General features: G+C 37.4%; 1 protein-coding gene across 2 annotated transcripts in view; it reads left to right on the top strand.

Moving 5' to 3' along the window:
- SPOCK1 (SPARC (osteonectin), cwcv and kazal like domains proteoglycan 1) overlaps nucleotides 1–13,624 on the top strand; it is a 519,494-nt gene that overhangs the window by 471,259 nt on the left and 34,611 nt on the right. The window contains exon 7 of one of the 2 annotated variants that reach the window (XM_087924354.1): nucleotides 4,465–4,581. The exons of the other annotated variant lie outside the window; for it this stretch is intronic. Coding sequence (XP_087780480.1) covers nucleotides 4,465–4,581 — 117 coding nt within the window. The remainder of the gene's footprint in view (nucleotides 1–4,464; nucleotides 4,582–13,624) is intronic. 2 annotated transcript variants of the gene reach the window in all.

The raw sequence follows: 13,624 nt of genomic DNA, 5'->3' as shown, positions 1-13,624 counted from the left end.
CAGCCTTAGCTTAGTCCTGACTATATACTGAAGCTTCAATTGTCATCAGACTCAAATTTTGGCATTAAATTAAAGCAGTAGAATTTCTTGCCTTTTGCCTGATGTTCCATTAATTGTTCTGTAGTCGTAAATTCTCAGTGAAAGCAGAAATTATAATTTCAATTTCTTTTAAGCACCAAAAGATAATATAGGTATTTTGATGACTAAGGCTAGGCACCACTTTAGATTCAGGGTTTTTTTTTAAGTGTTTTGCAGAAGTACAATTGTAGTACTTTGAGCATCATCTGAAAACAGCTATTACTTTTTCTCTAGAATTATGCAGTTACCAACTGGGTACCTTAATATTCTGTCTGAGGCCTAGTATTCTTAGATGAGTGAATAGAAGGGATTAATCCCTTGGTAAGACCACACTTGTATAGAGAAAAGCAACAAAGTTTATTAGAGGGCTGGAGGCTAAAATATATGAAGAATGGTTGCAGGAATTGGGTATTTCTAGCCTAGTGAAAAGAAGGACAGGAATGACACGATAGCAGTGTTCCAATATTTGAGAGGCTGACACAAAAAAGAGGGGGCAACCTATTTTACAAAGCACTAGAAGGCAGGACAAGAAACAATGGATGGAAGCTAATCAAGGAGAGAAGCAACCTAGTACTAAGGAGAATTTTCCTGATGGTGAGAACAATTAAACAGTGAGAACCACTTGCCTTCAGAAATTGTGGGTGCTCCATCACTGAAGGCTTTGAAGAAGAAACGGGACAGCATTTGTCCAGAATGGTATAGGATCTCCTGTTTGAGCAGGGGGTTGGACTAGAAGACTCCTACGGTGTCTCCTCTCTCTCTCTCTCTCTCTCTCTCTAAAGAGAGAGAGAGTAGATAGATAGATAGATAGATAGATAGATAGATAGATAGATAGATAGATAGATATATTTATATATAGATATAGATATAGATATAGATATAGATATTTTCATCGTTTAGTATGAAACAAATTCTGGCTTGTGTAATATGGTTCCAGCATCTTAATATCAACTGTCTGAACATGAAATAATAGCACAGGGTTGTTGCTAAAAAGCAAATGGTCGATGACTTATGCCCACATTAATTCAAAAATGATTGCAATGGTCCTCCACAATTGGCATCGTAAATCATTGCAATCATTTTTGAATTAATGTGTCTTAAAATTAAGAGAGATATAGTTCTTACAAATAATCTGAAGGGCACAACGTGACCGATGAAACAAACTAAATTATACTTTATACTATAAAATATCAGAATCATTTGCTGAAAATTGCTTTTTTGGTTAAGAATTAGACAGAAATATTCCTGAAACAATAGGACTTAGTGCCTTAGATGCATTCACTAGAAATCAGAGGCCCAAACATTACTTGTTAATGCGGACAATCACTTATCCTGTGGTTGCAGTCCAGACCATGCACTGAGCAAAGAGTAAATTACAAATCTTGTAGCTGATTACAAGTCTTGTAAGGATATTTTGCAAACTGAATGCAGAACAGAATTATTGTAGACACAAGCTGATTGGGATTCCATCAGATGCATGTATGTCTCTCTTTGTAGATGTAGATGTGTGTGTGTGTACCACACACACACACACACACACACACACACACACACTATGTGGCTGCTGTGATTGCTCTTTGGCTACTAAGACTGTTCTTTGGCTTCCTACATAAAAGTCCATTTTTCTGGATGTTCTGATACAATCTTTTAATTATATTGGCTCATACAATTAAATTTGATTTTGATTTTGATATATAGTCCTTGTGACTACCACTTCTGTCCTTTGCTATACTCTCTCTCCTTCCCGCTCAGTTTTTAAACTATTTTTAAAAGTATCTTGTACTAAATAAAAATCCAATTTCCTAGCTTTGTACAACACAATGACATTCATTGGGCTGTATAGAGATAGTTCAGGGACTATATTAGAATATGCAGTGAACGGAGATATTACAGTGTAAGTTATTATGTGAAGCATGTCCATTAATTCATGGATTACTGTGTGAAGCATGCAGGAAAATCTTCTTTTGTATTTGAATAATGTTACTTAATTTTTTGAATGAACTCATGTGAAGAATAATAAAATGGCTTGAATATGTGAATTCTATCATTAAAGATAATGAAAAGCTGGAACATCTTTTCTGTCCTTTCTCATAAATAATGGATTCTGCTGGCCACTAATCGCTTAGCAGAAATTTAGAACAAAAATTTATATATTCTCCAATAAACATGCATCACAGAAATGAATAGTAGATGCATTTATCTAGATGTCATGAAAAAATAGTAAAACCATTAAGAGATTGCAAAGGGATAATCATTATAAAGGACTGTCACCAAATAAAAAAATGTAATTGTGATCCTATTCTGAAAAATCCAAGAATTTAACATGACAGCATTTCCTTTATTATTGCTTGGCACAATACCTGCAATTAATATAATTATTGAATCTACAATTTTAATTCCTGTTCAAGACACTTACATTTGTCCTATAACTTCATGCTGTATGTAGCTAAGAATTAGCTACTTGAGTATACATACATACAGTATGTGTTCAAGAAATGGGAACATGGGGAACATACAGGATTAGACACACTTGACTCTGGAAATTCAATGTTTACTATTTCTGTGCTATTTCAATGTCTATTATTTCTGTGAAATATATTTGAAAGAAAAATCAACCAGAAATTCAAATTATGCAAATTTAGGTTTTTTAAATAATAATAATAATATGAGTTTAAGAACTTAGTTTTCAGTTTATGTCTTAAACTAATTACACTTGAAATTAAACCTGTTTGAAGAGTAGTTTATATCCTAGAGCAAGGGTCTTCAAACTTGGCAAGTTTAAGGCTTGTGGACTTCAACTTCCAGAATTCCTGAGCTAACATGACTGGAGGAGGAATTCTGGGAGTTGAAGTCCACAAGTCTTAAAGCTGTCAAGTTTGAAGACCCCTGTCCTAGAGTCCTATTCAGTATTATGTAAATCTAGAATAAAATGGTAAACTGTTGAGGTAAATTCCATATATTTTTCTTGGAAACAATATAGAAATAGTTTGACTTTTAGGATTCCCCAATTCTATCTTGGCTACCCAGGTAGGTCTCCCACCCAACATCTACCCAACCTCTTAGTTTTTCAAGGGCAGGTTGGTACTGTCATCTAGCTGGCTGCTATATCAGTTACAACAAATACTTTAATAGTATGAAAAGACAACTTGGATGCATTGGGTTTCGATGTAAGGAAACAACAGGGAAATCTTTATGCTGTAAAAATCCTTTTAAATTTCTTTTATTTTGGAAATCATTAAGAAATGACTATAAAAATAATTATAAACGGTGGAATGCCTCCTTAGAATTGTTTTATATGAATGTATTGATTGCATTGCAGGGATTGTGCTCAGATCAGTACATGTTCTATAACTATTGGTAGTAACCAAGTGGTTCTTAGTGTTGACTGATAGATCTTAAGGACACTGGAAGGATTAAGAAATAATATTTAATAATTGATGTTAGTATAAGCTTATTGTTTATTTTCCCCAAGACATATAAAACAGTGCAACATAAGAAATTAATTTAATTTCTGTTATAAGTTGCTATTTTTGCTATAACAATGCTGGCTGGAACACTAAAGTTTAGCTTCTCAGTACTGGATGAAAAATTAACATCACATGAAGAATGATTTAATTTAAGGTTGCTTTGTTCATGCTTGTTCTCTTTCTTTAATTACACCAACAACACACTTTCTAATGAATTACTTCCATCTATATATATATTATTCTGGACAGAATTATTTAATATTTCAGTATTAAAGATTACAAATGCATGCAAACACTTACATACAACAGTGTGTGTATGCTTTTGTGTACTTTTCTACCTCTTTATTTATAATGTCTTATATTTGAAATGCTTTAGTGCCTGCTACATGTTTAAATAAACTTTAACAATAGAGAAGGGATTTAAAAATGCCATTGAACTGGAAAACATGAAACCTTACATTAAAAGATTTCCTACTGGCATAGCAATAACTTTAAACTAAACCAAACAAGGTTATAAATTATATCCAGGGTCTTGTTCTAATAGCAGTGCTATTTTTCCCTGCTGCTGTTTGATTGATGCCCTTTCTTGGAAGATCTAAAAGGTGATACCTATTATCAAAAAAAATAGAAAAACCCCACATAAAACTGAGAAGCAACAGAAGATGGATTTGTGTCCAGATTGTACATCATAAATTATGTCTCCCATTTAGCCAAAATTCAAACATAATAATAAATCATGTGTTGCTGCTTTGTGTGTTCTTGATGCACTTTCACCGTTTGATCTGCTGTATAATTTCTGTTTGAAATTCAGTTATCTTGGAATCAAAGTTTATTCTTCAGGCAGTAAACAAAAATAATCTTTGATAAGGCTATGTTTATGATGTTATCTGTCATGTAATTGCTGTCATTCTTTTTGCAGCTTGCACAGACAAGGAACTGCGAAATCTTGCATCCCGTCTAAAAGACTGGTTTGGCAGTCTTCATGAAGATGCGAATCGTGTCATCAAGCCAACAAGCTCAGATTCAGCACAAGGCAGTAAGATGACAAATCTGAGAATAAAATTTGAGATAAATTCACAAGTTCAACAAGAATAGCAATGTCAGCTATGTTTTTAAGTGACACAATAATACCTTAGCACATATTTCCATTCCTTTCATTGCTGCTTCTTTTCATTATGTAGGGAAGAAGGGTTCATGTAGCCAGGACTGCCATTTTAAATACATTTTGAAAATAAAATAGTTTCCTGTATAATGGTATTGTATTCTCTTTCAGCCCCTAGGGATTCCAGGTTCTTAGCCTCTAGGCTTAAATGAGAAAGCTGAATTAAACTTGGAAATTTACAGAAATTAAACTATAACAAATAATGAGGAAGGATTCTAAAACAGAAGGACAATCAATTCATGGTATAATGTTTAGTAACTTGTCTTGCTACTTGTTACTTTCAACCTTCTAAGCATGAATTAATCTTAAGTTCTATTTCAAATTCACATAGTTTTGGGGATAGAGGTTTTAGGGAAGATGCATAAATATATTTCATAAATACTTTTATGTGTTGGTATGGATCAATGTCTGGAATTCCCCCAGTCTTCTCTCTTAATCTGTTATGGGGAGTTATTTGGTAGGGCAGGGACGGAAAACAGAAAATAACTTTGTTTACAATATCAAGACCTGAAAGTTAAATACTGGAGGATATTAGGCTCAGTATCTTAGGTGTTGATGCTTCTGATAAGAATTTACAGGCTGTTACTGGACTCTTTTTCATAAAAACATTAGAAGGGACTTAATGTAATTAATTGTAGCTAACGAAATGCATATAGAAAGACTACAAAATGGACATGTAATTGTTTATCCATGCTTTATTAATTACTTTGTTATATTTATTATCTTTCCTAAATGGAGATTTTCCTTTCCTTTCATTTTAATCTCACAATTTATTTATTTAGCATATGGCATATCATACATGGACTAGCAATATATATTAGCATTTCATCTAGATTAATACAACGTAATAAAATATAATTATTAAAAAGTTCTATCTTCAAATACCGATGCCTAGATCATCTAACCATTGAAGTGCAGCATCATTTATATTTTTTTTAAAAAAATCAGATTACAAGCTTTTGAGGTTGACTGGATTAAGAGAGAGTGAAAGTGAAATTCAAATTACCATTGAGTTTTCATGGTTGGGGACAGATTTCAGCTGAGTTTTTCCAAGCCACATTCCATCACCTTAATTGCTGCATCACTCCAACTCTTGCATTCAGAATTCAGTAATTTGTGTTCAAAGGCATCCTGATGGTATTACGTATATAGCCAATGTCTCACTTAATATACTCACCTACACATACCATGTGTAGAGTTCACCAAATGACAAATAGAAAAACATTCCATAGAAATGAAAAAATCTGTCCACCAACATTTTTGGTGGAGAGGAATGTATAGATTTTGTAAAATATGTTGGAAAATATAGAAAGGAAAAGGACAAAGAAATGAAATTTAGTATTTATTTGATTTGTCAATCGCTTACAAGATACCAATATAAGAATAAATATAGTTTTGAATACATGAGATAGATACTTATAAGAAAAATAAAAAACAATAGGACAGAGATGGTAGGCACGATTGGTGTGCTTATGCACGCCCCCTACAGGCTTCTTAGGAAGGGGGTGAGGTCAATAGTCGACAGTCTAAGGTTAAAGTTTTTGGGGTTTGGGGAAGAAACCACAGAGTCAGGTAGAGTATTCCAAACATTGACCACTTTGTTGCTGAAGTTGTATTTTCTGCAGTCAAGTTTGGTGCGGTTAACCTTGAGTTTGTATCTATTGTGTGCTCCTGTATTGTTATGATTGAAGCTGAAATATTCATTGACAGGTAGGACATTGCAATGTATGATTTTTATACTATATTTAGATTGGACCGGAGGTGGCATAGTTCTAGGTTTTCTAGGTCTAGAGTTTCAAGTCTCATGGCATAAGGTATTCTGCAATGAGTAGAGGAGCAGAGAATCTTCTTGTGAAATATTTCTGGACTTTTTCAATTGTGTTAATATCAGATACATGATACGGGTTCCAGACTGATGAGCTGTATTCAAGTATTGGTCTAGCAAATGTTTTGTATGCTCTAGTTAGTAGTATGATATTACCAGAGAAGAAGCTATGTAGGATTGGATTAACAACTCTTAATGCCTTTTTGGCTATGTAGTTACAGTGGGCTGTAGCACTTAGATCATTTAAGATGAGCACTCCAAGGTGCTTGACAAAGTTTGGATCCTCAACAAGGTCTTGACTATTTAGCTTGTATTTTATTTTCTTATTTTTTCTGCCAATATGTAAGACAGAGAATTTATTAGTTGAGATTTGAAGTTGCCATTTGTTTGCCCATTCTGATACATAGTCAAGGTCTTTTTGAAGGGTAGCAGTATTATCTGTGGTGTTGAATAGCTTTACATCATCAGCGAAGAGTAAACAGTTGCTCTTAATATGATCACAGAGGTCATTTATGTAGAGTATGAAGAGAGTTGGTCCTAAAACACTGCCTTGGGGGACACCACTGTTGACAGGTATAGAATTTGATAGGACACTCCCAATTTTGACCATTTGTTGTCTGTTTGACAGGAATGCTTCTAACTAGTTATGTAAGTGTCCAGAGATACCATAAGATTTTAGTTTTAGTAGTTTGTCATGTACCACTGAATCAAAGGCTTTACAGAAGTCTATGTAGATTACGTTCCAGTTCATCGAGATCATAAAGAAACAAAACTTACAACCCAGCGACCTACTAGTGAGCTTCGATGTCACATCCCTCTTCACCCAAGTGCCAATAAAAGAAGCCTTGACAGCCATCCAAAATAAATACAACCCCCCCAAGCACATCCTAGATCTGACCAACCACTGCCTATCCAATACATACTTCACCTACAATGGACAAAAATACAAACAAATAGAAGGAGCACCCATGGGATCACCCCTCTCACCTGTCATCGCAAACCTCTACATGGAACACTTTGAAATACAAGCTCTAGAAAAATACGACCACAAACCCAAACTCTGGCTCAGATACGTAGATGACACCTTCATAATCTGGCCACATGGGAAAGAAAAACTGAACAACTTCCTCACACACCTCAACAGCCTACACCCCAAAATACAATTCACCATGGAAACAGAAGCCAACAATCAACTTCCCTTCCTAGATGTCTTGGTATACAAAAGATCCAATGGCTCCCTAGGACACACCATCTACCAGAAGAAAACACATACAAACCGCTATCTACATGCACTCTCACACCACCACCCAGCACAGATCAATTCCATAGCTGAGACACTCATCTCCAGAACAAAATGCTTAGCCGATGAACAACTCCAAAAAACCGAACTACACACTCTCACCAACGTACTAACAGCCAATGGATTCCAAAGAAAGAAGATTACCCACCTAATCCAAAAAGAAACCCCAACCAAAATCCAAGACAGAGAACAAGAAAACGGCAAAGCCCTCCTCCCATATATAAAAGGCACCACAGACAAAATCAGCAAGATCCTCCAAAAACACAACATTAAAACAGCATTCTGCACAAACAGAAAAATATCCACCATCCTAAGAAACCCCAAAGACAAAATCGAATTAGAAAACCAAGGAGTATACGAAATCCCCTGCACTGCCTGCCCCACCACATACATTGGACAAACTAACAGAAGAATAAGTGCATGCATTGAAGAACATAAGAACTCAATCAAAAAAGAAGAAATGACCTCTTCCCTGGTCCAACACCTCAAAGCCACAGGACATGAGATTGACTTTAAAAATACCAGAACTATCGCCAAAACCGAACACTTCAACAGCAGAATAATCAGAGAAGCCATAGAGATAGAAAAACGCCCACACAGCATGAATAAACGAGATGACACTTCCCGCCTTCCAGCCATTTGGAAACCCGCCCTCATGAACAGACGAGTACCTAACATGAAGAATGATACCAGACCCACACCCATGAGAGCCACACAAGATGCCACCACCACACTTCCACGTAGAAAACAGACTCACACCCACTCAGAAGATGAGACACGACCATGGACCAGAAGCCGCACTGCAGCTGCATCACTATCCACTTCAAACCCCTCCGAGCCATACAAAGCAAACCGACACCCACTATGAAGATGCAGCACAACCACGAACTCGAAGCCAAACAGCAAGATCACAGCTCACCAACTCAAATCCCCAGCAACTAAGACTAACCTGAGCACAACCAAGCCCCCACCTGAACAGAACATGCCTCCAGCCAATCAGAACACGGCCAACCCCCAACCAATCAGAACACAGCCAAACCCCCTACCAATGAGAACACACCCCCACCCAATCAGAACACAGCCAAGCCCCCTCCCAATCAAGTCACACCTCCACTAGCAGTTAAAAGGAAGCAGCAGCTGCAATCTCACATCACTCTGAGAAGCACAGAGCCGAAGAAAGAAGCCTGAAGATGATGAATGAGACTTCATCGAAACGTTGCCTAGATACTTGAATCTTACGCGGGAGAAAACCCGAATAACCAAAGATCCACATACAAATACCATGAGAACCTCAGAAAATAAATATATATATATATATATATATATATATATATATATATATATATATATATATATATATATATATATATATATATTCTTAAGTTTTCGCGGGTACTTACATGTATGGCATTCAGCTCTGTTCGGGTATTGTCCCACGTCATTGTAGTTGTGCTTTTAAAGTTGTAGCAACGTTTCGGCAGAATCTCATCTGCCATCATCAGGCTTCTGTATAGTGTTCATCTGTGAGTCAGATTTTTACAGTGGTTTAAGATTTAAATTTGGGGCAGCCTATTGCTGTGCCGGAATGGTTTTTTCTTCACCCTGATTAGTTGGGAGTCTTGGTCTGTGTTTATTGGTCTTGGAGTTTGCTGTGTTCTGCTTGATTGGTGTTTTTAATATCTTCTGTCTGTTTTTTGGCTCTTTTTGTATCTTGATTGGCTGGCAACATTGTGTTACTTTATTGGAGGCCTTTAGTGCAGCTTGGCTCCGGGTAAATGGAAGGCTATCATTAGTTAGGAAGCTAGGTTTCGTCTGGGTGCCTGGTTGGGGTGTGTTTGAGCTGGAGGTATCGGGGGATCTGTCTGTGCCCAGGTGTTTGCCTGGCTTGTGGTGTAGAGATTTTTTTGTTTGTGAGTGCAGGCTTCCAAATGATCGACAGTCTGGTGGAATCATATCTTGTATTCATGCTTTCTGGTCTTTTTTCAATCTCTGTGGCTTCTCTGATAATTCTGTGGCTGGGGTTTTCTATAGTGGCTAGGGTTTTGGTGCCATTGAAGTTGATGCTATGACCTATGGCTTCCGTGTGTTGGACTAGTGAGGAAGTGTGTTCCAGCTTTTTGACTGCATTTTTGTGTTCATCCAGGTGGGTACTTATTCTTCTATTGGTCTGTCCAATGTATGTGGCTGGGCATGATGCACAGGGGACTTCGTATATGCCTTGGTTTTCCAGGTCAATTTTATCTTTGGGGTTTCTTAGGATGGCTGCTATTTTTCTGTCTGTTTTGAAGGCAGTCTTGATGTGATGCCTGTGTAGTATCTTACTGATTTTGTCTGTAGTACCTCATACATTTGCATGTAGAACCCAGGACAGTTATTCAAGACATACTATTTATCCCAAAAGAACAGAAAATGGAAACAGAAAGTTCACTCCCCCAGGATTTGGACTCAGCAGGCATGTTATCAGTGGGAATCGGAGCAAATAGCTCTCCGGGCAAATGAAGCACCAAGATAGCTCAAGAAAAGCAAAAGTTGTGGCCCTAAAAACATGGGATAGAGTATAGCTAATGCAAAGCATGGGTATGAAGAATAATACTAAAGTCCAGCCCCATCAAACACAAATGCAAACTTTGGCATAGAAGGGAAAAAAAACAAGCCTGAAACAATTGTAGAAGAATATATAATCTTGTTTCTGTGAGCCATAGCTATTGTTAGAAACAGGTGAATGAGAAAGATTCACCTTCAAAGGATTTGTTTCAGCCAAAATCTGAGAGAGCAAACTCTGATATGGGCTCCAAAAGAAAACAGTCAAATTCTAGCTCAGTGAGCAGGTTGAGGAAAGGACATGGATTATTGTCTGAAAATGGAGTCATGACAACTGGAGATATTTTCTTGTTGGTTTGAGATGTTTTGCTTCTCATTCAAGCAGCTTCTTCAATCTGAACAAGATGGTTAGGGGGAATCTAAGTAGGCAGAGAGTTGTTGGAATGTGCCTCCTCCTATAACTAAAACATATTGAGACTGAAGAAGCTGCTTGGATGAGCAGTGAAATATCTCAAACCAACAAGAAAATAAGTCCAGTTGCCATGATTCAATTTCCAGACATTTCTTCCTGGATGAGTGAGAATTTTCATCGATGACATGGAATATTATTTTTCAGGAACTTTAAAACTTTGAACAGCTTATAAGGGCATCCTTATAAAAACAAATCTGTACACTACATAACAAACCCAAGTTTCATACCACAGAGTGTCTCAATGTTTTATTTATTAATCATATTAAACTTCTGAGCCACCCAACTCACAAGAAGCAACTCTGGGTGGCATATAGCAATCAGTAAAACAGCAAATGTCATTGCAAAAAATATAAAGCATAATTACAAGTAAACAAAGAGCATTGAACAAAAGGCAGGTAAGGCTATAATTATAATCACCTGCCAGAAGACCCACAAAACAGGGGTGGTATTCAGCAGGTTCTAACCAGCTCTGGAGAACCGGTAGCAGAAATTTTGAGTAGTTTGGAGAACCAGGAAATAGCACCTTTGACTGGAGATTTTACAGTATCCTTCCCCTGCCATGCCCACCCACACCCACAGAACCGGTAGTAAAAAAATTAGAATGCCACCACTGCCACAAAACCCTGATTATGAACCAAAGCACAGGGTAATATAAAAAAGCCTTTGGCAGCCCTGCTGTTTCTTGCACCAGCCTGGTAGATGTCAGCGAGAACAGAAATATATCAGCCACTCTGATGTTCCCTTCTTTCTGCAGTAGGAAGCAGATTTTGCTGAACCTGTCAGCAACATCCCAGCTACTCATGATAGACTTTATCAAACTTGGTCTTTTTTTCAGTCTGAAGGTTTTTAAAAATTCACAAAAACCTATATGTTCCTGACACATTCTCAATTGGAAACATAACCTTAGCCAAATATCTTTTAAAACATACATTTATTATGAAGCATGCAAGCCCATCTCTGTGAGCAAATTACTTTTGAAATCTTGTACAAATGGGAAAGAAGGCAGGATAAAAAATTTAAAAAAATTTCAAGGATTGATGGGCATTGGAGAAAAGTTGGTTTCTCCCTTGAATCAGTGACTCAATCTAGATCCTATGTATATGTGTACCATAAGATCTTGCTATGCTTTTGGACACCTGTAATCGCTCAGATAAAAAGAATAGCATTTGTAATTATTCTTGAAATTCAAACATTCATACAGCTATATCAAGCCTTTTACTGAGTATAATTCCATACAATTTTTGTACTTTTTCAGCTGAGGTTATAAGGAGCAGAGTCGCATTATTCAGTGTACACAGTAAAGGTGTTCTTGTCTAAAATAGTATTTTTTTTTCACAAGTTTTGGTATCTGTGCCACAGTGCAAAATTTGTACAACTATAAGACCTGCATTCCATTCCATTCCATGCAATAATGCATGAATTGCAGGTAAGGACAACTTGATTCAGATGTAGATCAAAGGGTTTCTATATCCACTCTGAATATACAGACCATATACAGACCAATATCGTTTTATTTAGAATTTCAACTTATTCTGCTGGATGTATACTGATTCTTCATATATACACAGGAAGAACTGATTTGCAGTCACTTGTGATGCAAATTAGGAGTACATTTATCATCTCAGTGATGTCTACATGAACTAGGCAAAAGGCACTTTCTTCTTATTGATTGATTGATTAAATTTATATTATCCCCTATTTGCCCAAGCCAACTCAAGGCAGCTTACAGAATATAAAACCACATTTAAAACAATAAAAACTAACAAAAAGAATCAAATAAATTAATAAAGCACAATATAACAAAATCACCCCACAACTCCCACACACCCCGCCCCAATGACAGCAGATCATACAAGCCATTTAATGGGCTCCATCCTGCTCTGGGTTCCCCAGGCCCGCTGGCAGAACCAGGTCTTCAGCAGTTTCCAGAAGAATATTAGAGTGGGAGCCATTCTAATCTCTGGGAGAATGATGTTCCAGAGAGAGGGAGCCACAACAGAGAAGGCCCTTCTTCTGGATCCCACCAGGTGTATCTCCCTTGGGAATGGGGCCCACAACATTCCCTGCCTCCCCGTTCTGATGGGTTGGGTAGATGTGACCAGCAAGAGACAGTCCATCAGATAACCTGGTCCCAAGCCATGAATGGCTTTAAAGGTGACAACCAGCACCTTGAATTGCACCTGGAAGCAAATTGGCAATCAATGTAGCTCCCACGGGGGAGTGATACATGTGTATACCAAGGTCTGCACAAAGCCATGTGGGCTGCTGCATTTGCACCAACTGGAGCTTATGGATGCTCTTCAAGGGCAGCCCCATGTAGAGCGCATTGCAATAATCAAGACAGGAAATGACTAGGGCATGAGTGACTCTGAGTAGGGACTGTTGGTCCAGGAAAGGGTGTAACTGGTGCATAACCCGCAGTTGCGCAAAGGCCCTCCTGGCCACGACTGCCACCTGCTCTTTGAACAGGAGTCATGAGTCCAAGAAAACCCCTAGATTATGCACAGGGTCTGTTTGGGGTAGTGCCACCCCATCCAAGACCAAAGGTGGCAATTCTCCCTGAGCCAGCCAACCCCAAACCCAGAGCCATATTTAGCATCAGCTTGTACTTTCTTTTACAATTCTCCCTGACATGAGTTATCAGGATATGCTTCTGAAGCTGTAGTAAGCATATAATTCCCCCCACCCACCCACCCTGTAAAGTGTTGTTTATATAGATTTATGGTTTTCAAGCAAGGTTCAAACATTTACAATGTTGGGAGTATGTCATGGATATTAT

This window comes from Pseudonaja textilis, chromosome 2 (genome assembly GCF_049901715.1).
Source record: "Pseudonaja textilis isolate UNSWEBS1 chromosome 2, rPseTex1.2, whole genome shotgun sequence".
Classification (NCBI taxonomy): domain Eukaryota; kingdom Metazoa; phylum Chordata; class Lepidosauria; order Squamata; family Elapidae; genus Pseudonaja; species Pseudonaja textilis.
This window is presented reverse-complemented; position numbering and strand designations above follow the sequence as displayed.